This window comes from Pristiophorus japonicus, chromosome 4, assembly GCF_044704955.1.
Source record: "Pristiophorus japonicus isolate sPriJap1 chromosome 4, sPriJap1.hap1, whole genome shotgun sequence".
Taxonomy (NCBI): Eukaryota; Metazoa; Chordata; class Chondrichthyes; family Pristiophoridae; genus Pristiophorus; species Pristiophorus japonicus.
In genome coordinates this window covers 305,640,415-305,662,884 of record NC_091980.1, presented here as the reverse complement: position 1 = coordinate 305,662,884, position 22,470 = coordinate 305,640,415, and the positions used below count along the sequence as shown (strand labels likewise).

The following is a 22,470-nucleotide window of genomic DNA, read 5'->3' as shown; positions in this document are numbered from 1 at the left end:
ACCAGGGACGCACTGCAGGCTGAGGCTGGAAAGTGCAACATACAACACGTTCTGGCCAGCTCACAGCGACCTGCACAAGCACCTTACACATTGCAGCAACTTACCTCCATTAAATTATTCAAGTGTATATGCCAAATGTCTATCTTCCCCCCCCCCCCCCCGATGCCAGTGCCAGTCCCCGCTTCTATCTCAGGCTGAGGAGTCTCCTCCCTCCACCGCGGTACCCATTCCTAACTCTGGCCGGAAGGCTTCCCTCCCCTGTCGGTGCCAGTACCCGCTCCTAAACTCTAAAGGCCTCCCTCCCCCCCCCTCTCTCACTTCTCTGCTGCTGCTGTCTGGGCCCTAGAACCACATCTGCTGTGCTGATTCTCTAACCTACGCCGATTGTCTTAACTGCCCAGAAGGTTTTTCCACAGAGGTCACATACGCCGTCCTAAGAAAAATTGGAGTAAATCGGAGCTGGCCAAACATACTTAAATGGTCAGAATTGGCGCAGGTGACAGATTACGTCCCCAATGAGGTAAAAAAAAAACGTTAAAAATCGTAACTAACTGAGTTACACTGGCACAGGGAACTTGTAGGATCTTGCGGAGTCATCGTTGGTGGTGTTTCTCCAGCAACTTGAGGTGCCTCCTGTACATGGTCCATGTCTCTGAGCCTGGTCTTCTAACACTCTTTTCCTCAGGCGGCCGAAGGCTGCGCTGGCGCACTGGAGGCGGTGTTGATCTCCTCATCAATGTCTGCTGATAAGAAGCTCCCGAGGCATGGGAAATGGTCCATGTTGTCCAGGGCTGCGCCGTGGATCTTGATGACTGGGAGACAGTGCTGTGCGGCGAGGATAAGCTGGTGGAGGATCTGTCTTATGGATGTTTAGCGTAAGGCTCATGCTTTCGAAGACCAGGCCCTCAAATCTACCACCAAATCATGGTCTACAGGGCTGTAGTAATACAGTTCTGTATGGCTCAGAGACATGGACCATGTACAGTAGACACCTCAAGTCACGAGAGAAATACCACCAACGATGCCTCCGCAAGATCCTACAAACACCCTGGGAGGGCAGATGCACCAACATTAGCGTCCTCGATCAGGCCAACATCTCCAGCATTGAAGCATTGACCACACTTGATCAGCTCCGCTGGGCAGGCCACACTGTTCGCGTGCCAGACACGAGACTCCCAAAGCAAGCGCTCTACTCGGAACTCCTTCATGGCAAATGATCCAATGGTGGACAGAGGAAAAGTTACAAGGACGCCCTCAAAGCCTCCCTGATAAAGTGCAACATCCCCACCGACACCTGGGAGGCCCTGGCCAAAGACCGCCCTAAGTGGAGGAGGTGCATCCGGGAGGGCGCTGAGCACCTCGAGTCTCGTCGGCGAGAGCACGCAGAAATCAAGTGCAGGCAATGGAAAGAATGTGCAGCAAACCTGCCCCACCCACCCCTTCCCTCAACGACTGTCTGTCCCACCTGAATGACAGGGAGACAATCACTAGAGCATTGCTGGTTCAAAGTAGATTCCCCACATTCAATGACATAGAAAGAGCACAAGGTGAGAAGTGACAGTCCAGGAAGTGAGAGCGCTCTCCACTTGCCTGGATGAGTGCAGCTCCAACAACACTCAAGAAGCTCGACACCATCCAGGACAAAGCAGGCCGCTTGATTGGCTCCCCATCCACCACCTTCAACATCCACTCCCTCCACCACCGGCGCCCCCTGGCTGCAGTGTGCACCATCTACAAGATGCACTGCAGCAACTCGCCAAGGCTTCTTCGGCAACACGTCCCAAACCCACAACCTCTAGAAGGTCAAGAGTGGCTGGCACATGGGAACACCGCCACCTCCAAGTTCCCCTCCAAGTCGCAACCGTCCTGACTTGGAAATGATCAGCCGTGACCTTATTGAATGGTGGTGCAGGCTCGAAGGGCCGAATGGCCTACTCCTGCACCTATTTTCTATGTTTCTAACTATAGCATATCTATTGGATGCATGAGAAACTTGTTCAATCGAATGACCAATCAGCAGTTAGGGGTGCCATCCCATAATTGGACAATCGCAGAAAGCCCACATTTTGGAGTGGTGACTGAATATCATGATGCTTGATGAAGATACTGTGATAGTGCCTTATCAAATTGGAGAGGTTTTTATTAGCTATTCCCAGGATGAACACAGGAGATGCTATGAGCTGCAAAGCAACGGCTCCAAGATGAGATCCAGGCTTTGCACACACTCGAGTGGAGGCCACTCAGCATGTGTGATCCGATCTTCAAGCTCAGCTCTATGCAGAATTCAGAAACAACATTAACCTTGAAGCAGATGACAATTGCTAACCTACTACAGTTTATTCTCACCAGTCACATCTCATTCAATTCAGTCAAGGGGTATGGAGAGAAAACAGGAAAGGGATATTGAGGTGAATGATCAGCCATGATCGTACTGAATGGTGGTGCAGGCTCGAAGGGCCGAATGGCCTACTCCTGCACCTATTTTCTATGTTTCTATGTTTCAACGAGTAACTTCCTAAGTTGGACAACGATTGCAGTTCACCATGTGAAACAGCGATTTACTTTTACTTCTTGCAATTTAGTATACTGTATTTGCTGCTCATGATGTGGTCTCCTCAACACTGGGGAGACCAAGCGCAGATTGGGCGACCGCTTTGTGGGACACCTCCGTTCAGTCCGCAAGCTTGACCCCGAGCTTCCGGTCGCCTGTCACTTTAATTCCCCACTCCACTCCCACTCTGACCTCTCTGTCTTCGACCTCACACCCTGTTCCAACAAAGCTCAACATAAGCTCGAAGAACAGCATCTCATCTTTCGATTACGCACTTTACAACCTGTGGACTCAACATCGAGTTCAACAATTTCAGATCATAACCTCTGCCCTTATTTTTTCAGATGGCAGCTGTTGATGGTTCTGCCATTCCCATTTACATCTCCTCTAGACCCATCTTTTGTTTCTTTACTTGTCCCATTACCATCTCCTTTTGCCTCGCACCATCATCCCTTTTGTCATTTAATCTCCCCTGCCTTCCACCCAATCACAGACCTTCCCTCCACCCCCCCCCCCCACTCCCTTTGCCTTGCCCCTGCACTTGCTTAAAAACCTGTTACATCTCTAACTTTTTTCAGTACTGATGCAAGGTCATTGAGCTGAAACGTTGACGCTGCTTCTCTTTCCACAGATGCTGCCTGACCAGCTGAGTATTTCCGGCATTTTCTGTTTTTATTTCAGATTTCCAGCATCCACACTGTGTCGCTTTTGTCATGTATGTAACCTTCATGTAACAACACTGCATACTGTATACACCTAAGAAATGCACACCTTGACCACAGGGGGTGAACTTGTGGGAGACACTCCTCACCTGGTCATCCAGGTATTTAAAGGGAGATCCCATGCAGGGTGTTCACTTCTTGGTCCTGTGAATAAAGGTTCGGGTCACAGAGTGACCTTGTCGGCAGAATGTGTCTCATGTGAATTTATAGTAGTGTGCAAGGACACTACATTTGGCGACGAGAAACGGGAATCAACGACTCACAAGAATGGCCACCGGCAGCACAGAGGAACGGTACTGTGTTGGTGAGGACTGGGACGATTTCGTTGAGAGGCTCCAGCAGAGCTTTGTCACGAAGGACTGGCTGGGAGATGCAGCGGCTGACAAGTGAAGGGCGCTTCTACTGACCAGCTGTTGACCTAAGACATACGCGCTGATGAAAGACCTGCTCGCACCCGAGAAGCCAGCGGACAAAAGCTTTGAAGAGCTCAGCAAACTGATCGGTGAGCACCTCAAACCGGCGAGCAGTATACATATGGCCCGACACCGATTCTATACACACCGCCGTCGGGAAGGACAGAGCATACCGGACTTCGTTGCAGACCTTCGGCGCTTGGCCAGCCTCTGTAAGTTCACAGACGCCTGCAGGGGGGAGATGTTAAGGGATTTCTTTATTGAGGGCATTGGTCATGCTGGGATTTTCAGAAAACTAATTGAGACCAAGGACTTAACCTTGAAAGCGGCGGCGTTGATGGCTCAGACCTTCATGGCAGGAGAGGAGGAAACCAAAATAATATACGCACGCAACTCTGCTCCCAACGTGGCAATGGATCAGAGAGTTAACATTGTAAATGCGACTCAGAACCCCGCAGGCAGGCAAGGGCAATTCGACATCAACCAGGCAGCAACAGACTCTAGGGTGGGTCCTCAACAGAGACAATGGCAGGTTGAACGGACATTTACACCATCACAGTGGACAATGCGTCCAGGGATGGGGCCATTGACACCCACTAACAGAGTGCTCAAGAATAATCAAAGAGACAATCAGAGAGGAATGCCTGGTAACAGCTCTTTTGCTCACAACAATCTCAGCTCATGCTGGAGGTGCGGGCGCAGACATGCTGCAAAAACCTGTAGGTTTCAACAATTTATCTGTAGAAACTGTAACTTCAGTGGACACTTAGCCAGAATGTGCAGAAAGCCAACAGCGAGGCTAATTTGCGAGGCAGATGAACCACAAAAGGGGTCTGCAAGGCAGGTTGATGTGTGGGACACAGCAATGGACACTGAAGTTCAGCGGGTTCATGTGGCAAACATCCACAGCTCATATACCAAAACGCTACCTATGATGATGAAAGTCCTATTAAACAGCATCCCGTTATGCATGGAGCTGGACACAGGGGCCAGCCAGTCACTTATGAGTGTCCAACAATTCAAGAAACTATGGCCACTCAGAGCTAGCAGACCCAAACTAGAACGCATTGACACGCAATTATGGATGTACACCAAAGAGATCATCCCAGTACTAGGCAGTGCAATGTTGGTGGTCACACATAATGGATCAGAGAACCGGCTGCCACTCTGGATTGTCCCGGGAAATGGTCCCGTGCTTTTGGGGAGGAGCTGGCTAGCCGAGATGAACTGGAAATGGGGGGATGTGCACGCCATTTCATCTGTGGAGCGAAGTTCATGCTCACAGATCCTACAGAAAATTGAGTCACTATTTCTACCTGGTGTCGGGACTTTCAAAGGTACCAAAGTAGTGATACGCATCACCCCGGATGCCAGACCAGTGCACCACAAAGCCAGAGCTGTGCTGTATGTGATGTGGGAGAAAATTGAGAGTGAGTTGGACAGGTTGCTAAGACAGGGCATAATTTCACCCATTGAATTCAGTGACTGGACAAGCTGTTCACCAAGTTGGACCTCACTTCGGCCGACATGACCCAGGAACTGGCCGAAGAATCCAAGCTACTGACCACCATCACCACGCACAAGGGGCTGTTTGTTTATAACAGGTGTCTGTTTGGCATTCGTTCAGCAGCCGCTATCTTTCAAAGGAACATGGAGATCCTGCTCAAATCCATCCCTGGAACAACCGTATTTCAGGACGACATCCTCATCACGGGTCGAGACACCGAGGAACACCTCCACAACCTGGAGGAGGTGCTACGCCGACTGGACCGGGTAGGCCTGCGACTAAAAAAGTCCAAGTGTGTGTTTTTGGCCCTAGATATCGAGTTTTTGGGCAGGAGGGTTGCCGCAGACGGGATCCGGCCTACCGAACCCAAAACGGAGGCGATTCGTTGTGCGCCCAGGCCCGGCAACACATTGGAGTTGCGTTCATTTCTGGGACTCTTGAACTATTTCGGGAACTTTCTGCTGAACTTAAGTACATTGTTGGAGCCGCCACACGTGCTCCTGCGTAAGGGTTGCGATTGGTTTTGGGGGGACTGTCAGGAACGAGATTTTAATCGGGCACGGAACCTGCTTTGTTCTAATAAGCTGTTGACACTGTATAACCCCTGTAAGAAATTGGTTTTGACATGTGATGCATCATCCTATGGGGTTGGGTGCGTGTTGCAGCAGAGTAATGATGAGGGCCAACTCCAACCTGTGGCTTATGCCTCCAGGTCGCTCTCCCAATCAGAACGGGGATATGTGATGGTTGAAAAGGAAGCACTCGCATGTGTCTATGGGGTGAATAAGATGCACCAGTATCTTTTTGGCAGAAGGTTCGAGTTAGAAACGGACCACAAGCCGTTAACATCCCTGCTGTCAGACAGCAAAGCGATCAATGCCAGTGCGTCAGCTCGCATACAGCGATGGGCTCTCATGCTGGCTGCGTATGACTACACCATACAGCACCGAAAATTGAGCTGACATGCTCAGCAGGCTTCCACTGGCCACCACTGAGGGGGCAGCGGAGCAAAGCGCTGAGATGGTCATGGCCGTTGATGCCTTTGACAGCGCAGGCTCCCCCATCACAGCCCACCAGATCAAAATCTGGACCAACAGAGATCCTCTCCTATCCTTGATTAAGAAATGTGTCCTGACTGGGTATTGGGCGCCTGAGGAGGTCAGACCGTTCCACAGACGGATGGATGAGCTCTCCATCCAAGCCGACTGCCTACTATGGGGCAGCTGGGTAGTCATGCCCCAGAAGTGAAGGGAAGCATTCATCAGGGAACTCCACAGCGAGCACCCAGGCATCGTGCTAATGAAGGCCATTGCCCGGTCACATGTATGGTGGCCGGTAATTGACTTAGACCTGGAACACTGTTTTCGCAGGTGCACGACATGTGCCCAGCTGGGCAATGCCCCCAGGGAGGTCCCATTCAGCCCGTGGCCCTGGCCCACCAGGCCATGGTCACATATTCACGAAGACTACGCGAGCCCATTCATGGGAAAAATGTTCCTCATTGTTGTTGATGCGTACTCGAAATGGATTGAGTGCATCATATTGAATTCGTGCATGACATCCACCACTGTGGAGAGTCTGCGTGCGGTCTTTGCGATCCACGGCTTGCCGGACATCCTGGTTAGCGACAACGGCCCGTGTTCCGGGAGTTCATGTCGGGTAATGGTATCAAACATGTCAGGACAGCGCCGTTCAAGCGGCTTCAAATGGCCAGGTGGAACGTGCGGTCCAAATCATAAAACAGGGCATGCTCCAGATTGAAGGACCCTCCCTTCAATGCCGCCTATCGCGCCTCCTGCTGGTCTATAGATCCCGACCGCATTCGCTCACGGGAGTCCCACCCGCGGAACTACTCATGAAACGGACACTTAAAACTCGGCTGTCCCTCATTCATCCAGTCCTGTCAGACATTATTGAGGGCAAGCGCCAGTCCCAAAATGAGTGCCATGACCATAATTCAAAGGAGAGATGGATAGAAATCGATGACCCTGTATTTGTTCTTAATCACGCCTTGGGGCCCAAGTGGCTCGAGGATACTGTAATTGGCAAAGAGGGGAATAGGGTCATAGTGGTCAGACTTAACAATGGACAGATATACCGCAAGCATCTGGACCAAGTAAAAAAAAGGTTCAGCATGGACACTGAGGAACCTGAGGAAGATCATGAGATGCTGCCCACACCACTGCCAGTGAACGAGCAACAAGAACTTTCAGCAGCATGCACAGTCCCTGCGGCCAGCCCGGACAGGCCGGAATCACCACAAGTGACAGAGACGCATTACAAGGCTCAACAACCAGAGCCCCAACTGCGGCGCTCCACGAGAGAGCGTCGACCACCTGAAAAACGTAATCTTTGACCCAATAAGACGTTGGGGGAAGGTGATGTCATGTATGTAACCTTCATGTAACTGTAACCTTCATGTCACAACACTGCATACTGTATACACCGAAGAAATGCACACCTTGACCACAGGGGGTGAAATTGTGGGAGACACTCCTCACCCGGTCATCCAGATATATAAAGGGAGGTCACACGCAGGGTCATCACTTCTTGGTCCTGTGAATAAAGGTTCAGGTCACAGAGTGACCTTGTCTGCAGAATGTGCCTCGTGTGAATTTATAGTAGTGTGTAAGGACACTACAGCTTTTGTATTAGTTTCTTTGTACATCCGTTCGTCAAAGGAGGACTCATTTAAACAAGAAACTGCGCCATCGATCCTGTAATATGTCACTCTTCTGGTTGTCTGCAATGCATTGAAGAGCACTTAAGCTATGTTAAATCCGCAAGGTGACGCCACTTGACCTTTTCAACTAACCCAGTAAAAATTGGAAATTGTCAAGTGGTCTCGAGTTTGACTTAGTAAATGTCATCCCTGATCAGCGTCACGTCCCAGTCAGACACGAGAGGTAGCCCCGAGCTCGGCTTGGCAATGGGAAATGACAGTGCACAGAGAATTGATGTCCTGGCACTCCAAAATGGCAGCAATCACAACACGATTATGTTTGGTGCGATCTGGGATTTGGAGAACCAACACTCACATGTACATTTTTAGAAAGGCCAACTTCAAGAGTATAGTGAAGAGCTTCAACAGATTGACTCGCGGAAAGTGTTTGTGAACACCTCAGCTGAGAACAAATGGAATCTTTCAAAGATAACAGCAACGATTTATACAGCGCCTTTAATGCAGCACAACATCCCACGGCGCTTCACAGGAGCGTTATCAAACAAAATCTGACACCGAGCCACATAAGGAGATATCTGGACAGGTGACCAAAGGCTTAGTCAAAGAGTGAGAGATGCAGAGAGGGTCAGGGAGTGAATTCCAGAGCTTGGGGCCTTGGCAGCTGAAGGCACGGCCGCCAATGGTGGAGCGATGGAAATGGAGGATGCTCAAGAGGCCAGAGTTGGAGGCGTGCAGAGATCTCGGAGGGCTGTAGGAGATTACAGAGATGGGGGGAAGGGGGAGGTCATGGAAAGATTTGAACACACGGGTGAGAAATTTAAAACCAAGGTGTTGCCAGACCAGGAGTCAATGTAGGTCAGCGAGCACAGGGGGCGAACGGGAATTTGTGTGAGTTAGGATACGAGCAGCAGAGTTTTGGATGAGCAGAAAGTTTACAGCAGGTGCAAGGTGGGAGGCCGGCCAGCAGAGCGTTGGAATAGCCAAGTCTAAAATTGCCATGGCAGCTGCCAGGCCAGTGGGTGCAGAGCTGCGTGAGTGTCTACCGGTGATCGCACAGGAGCTGCACATTACAGGAGTGGAAGCCCTGGCTATGCGTGGAAGCAGAGGGTTGATCCGAAGGAACCCGCAGTGGGTGAAGTCAATGAGGCCCTGGGCCGGGGAGAGTCTGTGATCTGTGCAAGCCCCACAGCCTTCTCCCGCTAATTCCAACTGTCCACGGGGGCTACTTGGGGATCGCATGGCCACTGTTTCGAGGAAGAGCAGGGGAGTTATCCCCGGTGTCCTGGGCCCAATATTTATCCCTCAATCAACATAACAAAAACAGATTATCTGGTAATTATCACATTGCTGTTTGTGGGAGCTTGCTGTGCGCAAATTAGCTTCCGCATTTTCCATATTACAACAGTGGCTGTAAAGCGCTTTGAGACGTCCGGTGGTCGTGAAAGGCGCTGTATAAATGCAAGTCTTTCTTTACTTAATTAAATGGCATTAGTCACCTGCTTAACACAAGCCTGAACTGCAGACTGACTGTTGTTACTGATATTGTGGGGAAATCTAGAACTAGGGAGCATCGTTTCAGAATAAGGGGCCGCCCATTTAAAAAGGAAATGAGGAATTTCTTCTCTCAGAGGATTGTGAATCTTTGGAATTCTCTGCCCCAGAGAGCTGTGGAGGCTGGGTCATTGCATATATTTAAATTGGAGATCGACAAATTTTTGAGCGATAAGGGAGTCAAGGGTTATGGGGGAGGGGCAGGGAAGTGGAGCTGAGGCCAAGATCAAATCAGCCATGATCTTATTGAATGGCGGAGCAGACTCGAGGGGCCAAATGGCCTACTCTGCTCATATTCTTATGTTCTTATGTCCCTCTGTTGCAGCCTGGAAGGAGTTGTAGGTGAAGACATTGAAGGCAGCTGGGGTGAATGGGAAAACCACCACCTCCAAGTTCCCCCTCCATAATCTAATTGTGATAATGTAATTGAAGCTCGACCAGCGAGAATGACCTGCTATTTTTAACGTGTTAAAATCATAGTGTTGAGTGTTGCCATGACAAAAACAAAATATGAGCCCGTGCAAAAAGTCATTGTCCATTTGCATTCCTCGTGTGGGTGATGTGATGAGATTGCTGCCTTAGAAATGGACTGTAATGTTCAATAGTGTATTGCATGGGGTAGAGGAACAGAAAATGGGCTGGTTTGCTTTTACTGGACCTGCTGTTGACACTTACCTCTGGGCACATTCTAACATTCCCTTCGGCAGCATCTTCCAAACCCGCGACCTCCACCTGCTAGAAGGACAAGGGTGGCTGGCGCATGGGAATACCATCACCTGCAAGTCCATCATAGGCAGTCCCTCGGAATCGAGGAAGACTTGCTTCCACTCTAAAAATGAGTCCTTAGGTGACTGAACAGTCCAATACGAGAACCACAGTCCCTGTCACAGGTGGGACAGACAGTTGTTGAGGGAAGGGGTGGGTGGAACAGGTTTGCTGCACGCTCCTTCCGCTGCCTGCACTTGATTTCTGCATGCTCTCGGCGACGAGACTCGAGGCGCTCAGCGCCTTCCCGGATGCTCTTCCTCCACTTAGGGCAGTCTTTGGCCAGGGACTCCCAGGTGTCGGTGAGGGTGTTGCACTTTTTCAGGGAGGCTTTGAGGGGTCACTGTAACGTTTCCTCTGCCCACCTTTGGCTTGTTTGCCATAAAGGAGTTCCAAATGGATCGCTTGCTTTGGGAGTCTCATGTCTGGCATGCGAAAGATGTGGCCTGCCCAGTGGAGCTGATCAAGCGTGATCAGTACTTCAATGCTGGGGATGTTGGCCTGGTTGAGGACGCTAATGTTGGTGCGTCTGTCCTCCCAGGGGATTTGTAGAATCTTGCGGAGGCATCGTTGATGGTATTTCTCCAGCGACTTGAGGTGTCTACTGTACATGGTCCATGTCTCTGAGCCATACAGGTGAGCAAGTTACACACCTCCAAGCCACACACCATCCTGAATTGGAAATATATCACCATTCCTTCATCGTCGCAGATCAAAATCCTGGAACTCCCTCCCTAGCAGCACTGTGGGAGCATCTTCACCACACGGACTGCAGCGGTTCAAGAAGGTGGCTCACCACCACCTTCTCAAGGTGATTGGGGATGGCCAATATGGCCAGTGCTATATGGCCAGTGACGCCCATATAGCACAGTGGGTAAGTGATCTGCCTTGTGTATGACTGAGCTGTAGAGACCAGGCAGAGTAGCACTATAGGAATGGTAGCAGAGTAGCACTATAGGAATGGTAGCATAGTGGTAATATTACTGGCTTAGTAATGCAGAGCCTTGGACTACTGATCCAGAGACAAAAGTTCAAATCCCATAACAGCAGCTGGGGAATTTAAATTTAGTTAAAAAAATCTGGAATTAAAAAGCTAGTGGCAGTAATCGTGAACATGAAACTGCCAGACTGTCAGAAAAAAACATCTGATTCACTAATATCCTTCTGGGAATCTGCCATCCTTACCTGAGTCTGTGGTTGACTCTTAACTGCCCGCTGAAATGGCCTAGCAAGCCACTCAGTTGTCGAGAAGGTGGTTCAATGATTGCTGGCTTTGATGCCCAAATCCTGTGAATTCATTTTTTTAAGTAAGTCTGCTGCATTTGGCCTCAATGCAGTGCACTCGGGTTAGGGAAACCAGGGGTGGATTTTCGGCTACTCTCCGTTCCGTTTCTCGCCCCGGAGCGGCGGTGGGATGTTCTGGGCGGGCGGTCAGCCTCCAGCGCCCCGCAGTGATCCCCGGGTCCGGTTTTCCGGCAGTACGGAGCAGCACCGCCCGGTGTGCAACGCCCCGGGTCGTGACACTGGTGCGAGTTTTGACCTGTTCGTCCCGCAGCGCACCCCGCAGTGACCGCCTGGGAAAACAGGGTGGTCTAATGATACCGACTGCCGAGAGGGAAGTAATGAACTCCTAAGGTAAGGTGATTGTTTTTTTCTTTTAATCTATTTTTGTGATTTGTGTTGTGGTGGTGTGGGCAATGTTTTGGGAATGTTTTTGTGGCCTTTTTGGGGGGATTTTCCCACGCTAGTGCCCAAGAGAGGTGTACAACGCCTCCCTTCGCGCTGCACCCTCTGCCAGCTGCCCAATGTTACTTACTGAGGCGCAAACTGTTCCTGGGCGCCAACTTAACCGCCCCGCTGCCATTACCGCCCCAAAAACATCAAAGCTGAAAACCCACCCCAGTGTCTCGTCTAGGGACACCTCCTGGAAAGTGTGTAGGAGGCTGTTGAGTGAGGACAGAATCAAGCTTTTCTGGGATGCTCCCCACAGTTGACTAGCCTGATGGTCCTTACTATTCAGGCTCGTACTTTGAAGAATAAGCCGGAGGATAAGGTAACACTGGGGCTACTGCACCTCCTCTACTGGGGGGGGGGGGGGGGGGTGGAGGGGAGGGGGCGTTGGAGACACATTTACAGCAGTTACTTGGGATCCAAAGAAAACTGACAGTTTCCCTTTTTTTGCACGTTAATATAGAAAGGATTATGTTGTAACATTATATATAATTAACTGTGGCTCAGTGGGTTGCTCTCTTGCCTCTGAGTCAGAAGGTTGTGGGTTCAAGCCCCACTCAAGGGACTTGAGCACACAATCCAGGCTGTCACACTAGTGTAGTGCTGAGGGGGTGCCGTCTTTTGGATGAGATGTTAAACCTGGGCCCTGTCCGCTCTCTCAGTTGGACGTAAAAGATCCCATGGCACTGTTTCAAAGAAGAGCAGGGGAGTTATCATCGCTGTCCTGGCCAATATTTATACCTCAATCAACATTACCAAAATATATTAATTGGTCAATACAGGTATCATATTGCTGTTTGTGGGAGCTTGCTATGCGCAAATTTTCTGCTGCCTTTCCTACATTGCTACAGTGACTACACTCTAAAAAAGTACTTTGTTGGCTTTGGGACGTCCTGGGGTTGTGTAAAGATGCTATATAAATGCAAGTTCTTTCATTTTACTTTGTAGCAGGGTTCACTGGAGGTCAGTCGGAAGTGGAATTTGTCTCATTATTTCCTCCTCACCGAGCCCAAGCTGAAACAGCTCAGAGCCATGGATCAATCGAATAATGCTTGCACCGATAGCAGTGAATGGACATCCAATGCTCAAAGCACTGCCGGGAAAATCCGTGGGTTAAAAGTGCGGAGAGTACCGAAGGCCAGCGCCAGGAAGAGCCGCGGGTTAAACCCCCGTGCTGTTATAGTTCTGCAGGTGAAGGAGCCTGGGCACTCCTGTCCGTAGGCCCGCGATTGGCTGCGGAGCTCGGTCTGCACACAACGCCACTGAGAGTCACTGCGGCAGAGGATGACCTTGGCAAGTGAGGCACGTGGGCACGACCAGAGGGCAGCGGAGAGCTGGCAGCCCCTCCCACACACCGACAGTGCAGCACTGCGCCACGACACAGGTGCAATCGGGGCAGACGCCATTGCAGCGTGGGTGCGAATTCGTTTTAAAGGCTCAGCCATGTCAACCAGGGGACAACGCACTTCTTCTGCATCTTTCCAGTTAACACCACCTTCAAGTGCTCAGGTCAACTTGAACATTTTTACTCATCATCATCATCATCGTCGTCCCTCAAAATCGAGGAAGACTTGTGTCTGTTGATTTCTGGATTCTTTTTCCTCAATCTGGTTCAGTGAAATCACTGAGTCGAATACCGATTGTGCTTTAAACTCTAAAAATGAGTCCTTACGTAGCTGAGCAGTCTAAAACGGGAATTACAGTCCCTGTCACAGGTAGGACAGATAGCCGTTGAGGGAAAGGGAGGGTGGGACAGGTTTGCCACACGCTCCTTCCGCTGCCTGCGCTTGGTTTCTGCATGCTCTCGGCGACGAGACTCGAGGTGCTCAGCGCCTCCTGGATGCACTTCCTCCACTTAGGGCGACACCAGGTGTCGGTGGGGATGTTGCACTTTATCAGGGAGGCTTTGAGGGTGTCCTTGTAATGTTTCCTCTGCCCACTTGGGGCTCGCTTGCTGTGAAGGAGTTCCGAGTAGAGCGCTTGCTTTGGGAGTCTCGTGTCGGGCATGCGAACAATGTGGCCAGCCCAGCGGAGCTGATCAAGTGTGGTCAGTGCTTCAATGCTGGGGATATTGGCCTGGACGAGGACGCTGATGTTGGTGCGTCTGTCCTCCCAGAGGATTTGCACGATCTTGCGGAGAAATCGTTGATGGTATTTCTCCAGCGACTTGAGGTGTCTACTGTCCATGGTCCATGTACATTTTTACTGGTGGAATACTGAGTGCAGGCTATGTTGCAGATTACATGGTACATATTTGCTGCAACCCTTATCCAGTTCTATACATTTGGATGAAAGAAATAACTTATACAGCGCCTTTCACCACCTCAGGACGTCCCAAAGCGCTTTACAGCCAATAAAGTACTTTTTGAAGTGTGGTCACTGTTGTAATGTCAGAGATGTAACAGCCAGTTTGCCCACAAACAGCAATGAGAGGATGACCAGATAATTTGTTTTAGTGATGTTGATTGAGGGATAAATATTAGCCCCAGGACACCGGGGCTAACTCTCCTGCTCTTTTTCAAAATAGTGTCTGTGGGATCTTTTATCTCCACCTGAGAGCACAGACGGGGCCTCGGTTTAACGCCTCATCTGAAAGACGGCACCTCTGACAGTGCAGCACTCCCTCAGCACTGCACTGGGAGTGTCAGCCTAGATTTTTGTGCTCAAGTCTCTGGATTGGGACTTGAACCCAAAACTTTTTGATTTTCAACCTTCAGTAAGCTTAAAGGTGAGTACTGGCTGTTTCTTCAAACCCTTTTGATGGATCCATCCTGGCTAGGTATAGGAGAGCAGAGCAACAGGTGGAGGAACCACTTGGAGCAGCAGGGATAGCAGCAGGGAGACCACAGAGGGACGTGGAGAGTCTCAGATATCTTTACTCTCCCCACAGAGCATCGAGGCCCAGAGTTACATAGCTACCCTTCACAATCGGACCTATGCGGAGGGCTTCTCCAGGCTGGCCATCACATGCCTGAGTCACTGCCCGCAATCAGACCTGCAACCTACTGTCATAAGAACATAAGAAATATCAGCAGATGTAGGCCATTTGGCCCCTTGAGCCTGCTCCGCCATTCAATAAGATCATGGTTGATCTGATCTTGGCCTCAACTCCACTTCCCTCCCCGCTCCCCATAACCCTTGACTCCCTCATCGTTCAAAAATCTCTCTACCTCCACCTTAGATATATTCAATGACCCAGCCTCCACAGCTCTCTGTGGCAGAGAATTCCACAGATTTAATACCCTCAGAGAAGAAATTCCTCCTCATCTCTGTTTTAAATGTGCGACCCCTTATTCTGAAACTATGCCCCCTAGTTCTAGATTCCCCCATGAGGGGGAAACATCCTCTCTGCATCTACACTGTCAAACCCCCTCAGAATCTTATACGTTTCAATAAGGTCACTTAACGCATTCTTTTAAACTCCAATGAATAATAGGCCCAACCTGCTCAACTTTTCTTCATAAGTCAACCCCTTCATCTCAGTAATCAACCTAGTGAACCTTCTCTGAGCTGCCTCCAGTGTAAGTATATCCCTCCTTAAATATCTGTCACTGCTGACATTGCATCGACTGCACCCTGGCTGACCTCTCTGGCTCAGTCGCTTACCCACTGAGCTATGAAGGGAGTTCTATAGAGTCTAATAGTGCATTTTAAAAATTCATTCTCTCAATGTGGGCATCGCTGGCAATTCCAGCATTTATTGCCCATCCCTTGTTTCCCCTTGAGAAGATGGTGGTGAGCCGCCTTCTTGAACCGTTGCAGCCCGTGTGGTGAAAGTGCTCCCACAGTGCTGTTAGGGAAGGAGTTCCAGGATATTGACCCAGCGACGACGAAGGAACGGCCGATATATTTCCAAGTCAGGGTGATGTGTGATTTGGTGGTGTTCCCATGCAACCGCTGCCCTTGTCCTAAAGGCGATGGAGGTCGCCGGTTTGGGAGGTGCTGTCGAAGAAGCCTTGGTGAGTTGCTGCAATGCTCTCTGTGGTTGGTACACACTGCAACCACGGTTGGTATCTTGTATCAGAATCCCAGAGCAACCAACAATTTTAGGAAGGTGTGTAACTTGCAGTGGAACTTGGAAGTGGTGGTGTTCCCATGTGCCTGCTGCCCTTGTCCTTTTCAGGTGGTGGAGTTTGTGGGTTTGAGATGTGCTGCCGAAGGAACATGACGGATTCTCTTTCCTGTAGAAGATTAGGGAACAGGCAGGTTTTTACAATAATCCATTCGTTGCCATTTTTTTTTCTGCTACCAGACCACATTTGGTGAAACTACGCCCAGGAAATCGCCCAGCGTCAATTTCACCACGTCGTTGGATTTTCCACCTTTTTTGCATGCTTAGCACCCATTTTACCGCTGAAATGACATATAACGCCCATATATTGCCCATTTAGCCACAAAAGGAAACTGACAGGCATTTTTAGGAAACTTATCGGCGAACATTACTTTCCCCATGTGAGTAACGCCGGGAAAAAATGTTACTGCCCGCCCACTTTTTTGGGGTGGAATCATCAGAATGGGCGAAATCAACGGCCATAATATCGGCCAGCGTTAGTTTCTGCACGGAATTAACACCGCGATACAATAATACCGCCCGTCCACTTGTTTTTGTCGTGAAGACCACATTTGGCGAAACTAACACGCAGGAGATCGCCCAGCGTCACTTTCACCACATCGCACACATATTGCCCACACTATCGCTCGCTCAAAAAAACGCCCGGGAAAAGTGGAACTGTTCTGAACAAACGCCAGCGTTGTGGCTGCCATTTTTTAAGTAGCAGGCCGCTTCATTCAAAAGGCTGCTTAAACTTCGGGGGAGTTTGCATTGACTCTGGAGTTCTTCTCAGGTAAAGAGACCATCTCAACAGACATCTTTTCAGACTCTGGACTATTGGGGGTTTACTCTAGGTGTATCTTAGTGAGGCAATTATTGCTTCTGATCAATCACTATTATACTTTGATTGCAATGGGGCCAGCCATTTCTCAGCCTGCATGGATTAATACGCAGATGCTGCAGAGTGCAGATGGCTCAATATGTGATGCACGTCATTATGTGCCCAATTTAAGACATGCAAGAATGAGGAGGAGGGCCAGACCATACACACCCCGCACGTACAGGGAAAAGAGGTCTTACCTCAACGTCTCCGACCACACCTGCCTATGGAGACTGCGCTTCCACAAGGTGGTGATCAATGAGATATGTGAGCTCATCAGGCCACATATGCAGCCTGCAAGCCGGACATCAGTGTCAGTCGAGGTCACGGTCACCACGGCACTGTCTTTCTACGCATCCGGCTCATAGAAACATAGACAATAGGTGCAGGAGTAGGCCATTCGGCCCTTCGAGCCTGCACCACCATTCAATAAGATCATGGCTGATCATTCACCTCAGTACCCCTTTCCTGCTTTCTCTCCATACCCCTTGATCCCCTTAGCCGTAAGGGCCATATCTAACTCCCTCTTGAATATATCCAATGAACTGGCATCATCAACTCTCTGCGGTAGGGAATTCCATAGATTAACAACTCTGAGTGAAGAAGTTTCCCCTCATCTCAGTCCTAAGTGGCCTACCCCTTATCCTTAGACTATGTCCCCTGGTTCTGGACTTCCCCAACATCGGGAACATTCTTCCTGCATCTAACCTGTCCAGTCCCATGAGAATTTTATATGTTACTATGAGATCCCCCCTCTCATCCTTCTAAACTCCAGTGAATACAGGCCCAGTCGATCCAGTCTCTCCTCATATGTCAGTCCTGCCATCCCGGGAATCAGTCTGGTGAACCTTCGCTGCACTCCCTCAATAGCAAGACTGTCCATCCTCAGATTAGGAGACCAAAACTCAACACAATATTCCAGGTGAGGCCTCACCAAGGCCCTGTACAACTGCAGTAAGACCTCCCTGCTCCTATACTCAAATTCCCCAGCTATGAAATCCAACATGCCATTTGCCTTCTTCACCGCCTGCTGCACCTGCATGCCAACTTTCAATGACTGATGTACCATGACACCCAGATCTCGTTGTACCTCCTCTTTGCCTAATCTGCCGCCATTCAGATAATATTCTGTCCTCGTGTTTTTGCCACCAAAGTGGATAACCTCACATTTATCCACATTATACCGCATCTGCCACTTGTTTGCCCACTCACTTAACCTGTCCAAGTCACCCTGCAGCCTTTTAGCGTCCTCCTCACAGCTCACACCGCCCCCCAGCTTAGTGTCATCTGCAAACTTGGAGATATTACACTCAATTCCTTCATCCAAATCATTAATGTATATTGTAAAAAGCTGGGGTCCCAGCACTGAGCCCTGCAGCACTCCACTAGTCACTGCCTGCCATTCTGAAAAGGATCCGTTTATTCCGACTCTCTGCTTCCTGTCTGCCAACCAGTTCTCTATCCACGTCAGTACATTACCCCCAATATCATGTGCTTTAATTTTGCACACCAATCTCTTGTGTGGGATCTTGTCAAAAGCCTTTTGAAAGTCCAAATACACCACATCCACTGGTTCTCCCTTGTCCCACTCTACTAGTTACATCCTCAAAAAATTCCAGAAGATTTGTCAAGCATGATTTCCCTTTCATAAATCCATGCTGACGTGTACCGATCCTGTCACTGCTTTCCAAATGCGCTGCTATTTCATCCTTATTAATTGATTCCAACATTTTCCCCACTACTGATGTCAGGCTAACCGGTCTATAATTACCCGTCTTTTCTCTCTCACTCCCTTCTTAAAAAGTGGTGTTACATTCGCTACCCTCCAGTCCATAGGAACTGATCCAGAGTCAATAGACTGTTAGAAAATAATCACCAATGCATCCACTATTTCTAGGGCTACTTCCTTAAGTACTCTGGGATGCAGACTATCAAGCCCCGAGGATGTATCGGCCTTCAATCCCATCAATTTCCCTAACACAATTTCCCGCCTAATAAGGATTTCCTTCAGTTCCTCCTTCTCACTAGAACCTTGGTCCCTTAGTATTCCGGAAGGTTATTTGTGTCTTCCTTTGTGAAGTCAGAACCGAAGTATTTGTTTAACTGGTCCACCATTTCTTTGTTTATAAATTCACCTGAATCTAACTGCAAGGGACCTACGTTTGTCTTCGCTAATCTTTTTCTCTTCACATATCTATAGAAGCTTTTGCAGTCAGTTCCCCAGGGTGCAGGGAGCAATACCTATCAGGAGAGGACAAGAATTGCCAGAAGGGACTGATGCTCCACCTCAGGAGAGAGGAAGAGGACGATGAGGGGCTGGTCGCTGACCTAGGGCCAGACAATCAGGCTGGCTATGCAACCATACCCATGACCCCCTCCAGACCGCAGGAAAGGGCTCGTGGTGGCTACATAGTTGCAAGACTCTTACGTGAGGAGCTGATATCTGAACGATTTGCCTAAAAGAATGTTGCTGTGAGTGACAAAGCTGACACACTGCTATATGTGTGCAGCTCAGACATCAATGGTGCCCATCACCTTGGTGCCAGTTAAAGTTTACGTTGATTGAAGTTAAGTTTTATTTAACCCTTTCATGTTAAGGAATCACCAGTGTGTAATGGTCCAGCTATCTGAGACAATACGCAACAAGGTTATGTTCAATTAAAAATGTTTTATACCAACATTGGTCTGAAATCATAAATATTACAGGCAATAACAAAGAACCCCCACCCACACCCCACTTTTTCCACCATTGACATCTATTACATATGTGGACTTTTATTTACTCTGTACAGCCACCAGAGGGCCCATTCCCCGGAGTCCCAAAGGATCGCATAATCCCTTGGGAGCACAGGTATTTAAGGAGGCTTCACAGGTTGGAGAGGCACTCTGGAGACCTGCAATAAAAGACTAAGGTCACACATTACTTTGAGCTCACAGTATTCAGTCTGACTCTTTCTCCATACACAACAACATCAATCAACTGTTCAACATGTCCACCAACACATAATACAAAGGCAAAGCAGGAGCGTGGTCCCCTCCCCCCACACATTACAACAAATTGCATACACCCAGATGGAGATATAACACAGCCATCACCTGCAGACATGCACCTCACTTTCCTTCCCCCCTCTCCTTCTCCCCACCTCTACCCCTTCCCCTCCTCACTCCACAGCGCCTGGCCGAAGAGCTCCTCAGGCGGTGTCTCATTTGGTGGTTGCATGGGTACGGGAGCCGGAGGTGCCGAGGGGGGAACATTCTCTGATCCAGAAGCAGGATCTTGGTTCTGCCTCTCATCTGTGGTTCGCAGTGGTGGTGCGGAACCTAGGGGAGGAGTGCCGCGCTCGGGGACCACTGGGAGGCCTGTGCCAGCAGTGTTCCTGGCTATTGCCTCCAGGGCCTCCGCCATCCGCGGAATGTACTCCGTCATGGTGGCCAGCTGTCGGGAAATGCTTCGAGGAGCTGGTCGCCAATGTCTACAATCCTACTGGACAACTGTACCATCTCACCACTCTCATGTGGCACTCGTGGACCAGACTTGCCGCGTCCACAAAACCTCTGCAGGGTCGGCGTGGTCCTGGGGACAAATGGGGTGCCCTGTGGCGAGGTGGTTAGGGCCGGAATGGAGGCGGGAATGACCGGAGGACCACAAGATGCCCTTGGGGTGGAATGACTTCTGGAGTGTAGCGATGCAGGTTCCTTGAAGTCTGCACTCTCATGCGTGGAGAACAGACCCAACGGATTGTCGGGCGAGAATCGCAGCTCCTCAGCAGATGTAGTATCGTCCGGTGAGTCCTGCCCCGCGCCCCCACCTTCTGGCCTCAGTGGTCTTGCCTGGGGCCGTGCTGCTGGCTGAGCTGCAAAACACAAATGAGGTTATTAGAGGAGAAGGGGGTGCTAGGGTCACAAGGTGATTCCAGCGCTACACACAGCATATGCACGACAAAAGCACCACCGCTCTCAAAATCATCACAGACCTCACATTTCATGACCATCAACACATTGTGTATTGCAATGATTTTCATTAGGCCAGCATTATTTCTAACAATTTTAGAAATCATCGATCATATATGATTGTTTGGATATGAGTGGGTGTGGCATCTACTGAATTACATCACACAACTTTACTCACGTCGCTTCACTTCAGGGTCTGCAGATGCTTCCGTGGCTGTCCGGGGGTGCTTCTCCATGAGTGTGAGCACCCGCTCCTTCATGTCAGTGATGTCGCTGACAACTGGTGGCCCCACACCCGTTCGCCTCTGCACGGACCTCATCATCGATAGCTTCTTCTGTAAAAGGTGACAGGACGACATGACATGAGATCATTGCGTGATATCATTGCTAGGTACTGTCACAGACACTGATATAACACATAACTGACAGATGTAATCCTGATTATTATGTTCATTATAATTCTTTATCTAAAGACGTACACCGTGACCGCAGGCTTTGACTACAACATTCCCGGTAAAAGTGAGAAACCTCACATCTGCTGATAGTCACTCATGACTGTTACAAATCAAATTATATAAATACATAAGTACATGTAAATAGATAATACTCTTGTGGATCCCACAAGGTCGTTCCATCGTTTGCGGCATTGGTTGCCCTCACGCACCTCGTTGGTCACCGACGAGACCACCTCTGCTATCTCGGTCCATATCTTCTGGTAGGCCTTTGGGGTGAGCTTCCCACGCCCTCCCTGGGTCAAACCACCCCAGCGTAACTCGACCTCCTGCAGGAGGGAGGCATTTGCCTCGTCCGAGAACCTCCTCACTCTTTTGCGGCCTCCAATGTGCTCCTCTCCCAGCTCACTGCTCTCGCCAGCATCAGTCTCCACAGCGTGCTGTGTCACCTCCTCCTCTCCCTCCATTATAGGCTAAATTCAGACAAATATGTGGCTGTTAACAGCTAGTTTTTGTTGCCCTATTTGCTCTAATGCTCTGAAGTCTTCCTCCTTCCTCCCAAAGCAGCCACACCACACCCACACATGCCTTCAGTCCCTCTCAGCTCCCTCTCTGTCTCCCCTTCTGCGCATGTCATGATGACCCTTGACCTCCTGAATTGCGGGAATCGAGCGTTGCCATGCCATTGCTGAGGACGGCGACACTTTACGGCAGAAGGTCAGCGAGATTTAACGCTAACGCCCATTTCATATCGCTCGCAGTAACGCCCAATTTCAAAAATGGAGACTAGGTGCTTTGAGAATGGGCGAGAAGCCGATGATCTGAAAACCCATTTTTACTACCCACACCGGAAATATTGCCCATTTTTGGATGGCTGATCCTATGCCTGAACCCCATTTCCCCACCCTGGCTCCACGTCCCCTAATACCCTTAACTAACTAAAATGTAAACATTTTACAGAGTTATTGAATTCAATTCCCCAAGTTACTATGATGAGCTTTCATCTTTCATTTTGCTGGTTTACTGGTCCAGTACCATAACCAGGTACACAACATTCCTTTCCAGCAGCTCAGTGCTTTCTGACTCCATTCCATTAACCTGCCTTCTCACTGAATGACTGCAAACTGACAGATGCCAAAACTATGTCAGTATCAGCTGTGGCTCAGTGGGTAGCAGGCTTACCTCTGAATCAGAAGGTTTTGGGTTCGAGTCC

At 49.6% G+C, this 22,470-nt stretch overlaps 1 protein-coding gene across 1 annotated transcript; it reads right to left on the bottom strand.

The window, feature by feature from the left end:
• Window positions 1-20,058: 20,058 nt before the first annotated feature.
• Window positions 20,059-21,724, bottom strand: LOC139262400 (uncharacterized). Its single transcript, XM_070877596.1, has 3 exons — window positions 21,470-21,724; window positions 20,984-21,140; window positions 20,059-20,708 (listed from the first exon to the last, which is right to left on the bottom strand). Exons 1-3 carry the CDS (start codon window positions 21,722-21,724, stop codon window positions 20,278-20,280), a joined length of 843 nt encoding a protein of 280 aa, XP_070733697.1. The 3' UTR covers window positions 20,059-20,277.
• Between the last annotated feature and the right edge of the window lie 746 nt (window positions 21,725-22,470).

Excerpts from the sequence above, each read along its gene's own strand:
- LOC139262400 (XM_070877596.1), bottom strand. The coding sequence starts at position 21,724 with ATGGAGGGAGAGGAGGAGGTGACACAGCACGCTGTGGAGACTGATGCT. Across the intron at positions 21,141-21,469 it reads TCTCGTCGGTGACCAACGAG|AAGAAGCTATCGATGATGAG; the intron begins GTGCGTGAGGGC and ends CACCTTTTACAG. Across the intron at positions 20,709-20,983 it reads AGACCCTGAAGTGAAGCGAC|CTCAGCCAGCAGCACGGCCC; the intron begins GTGAGTAAAGTT and ends TGTGTTTTGCAG.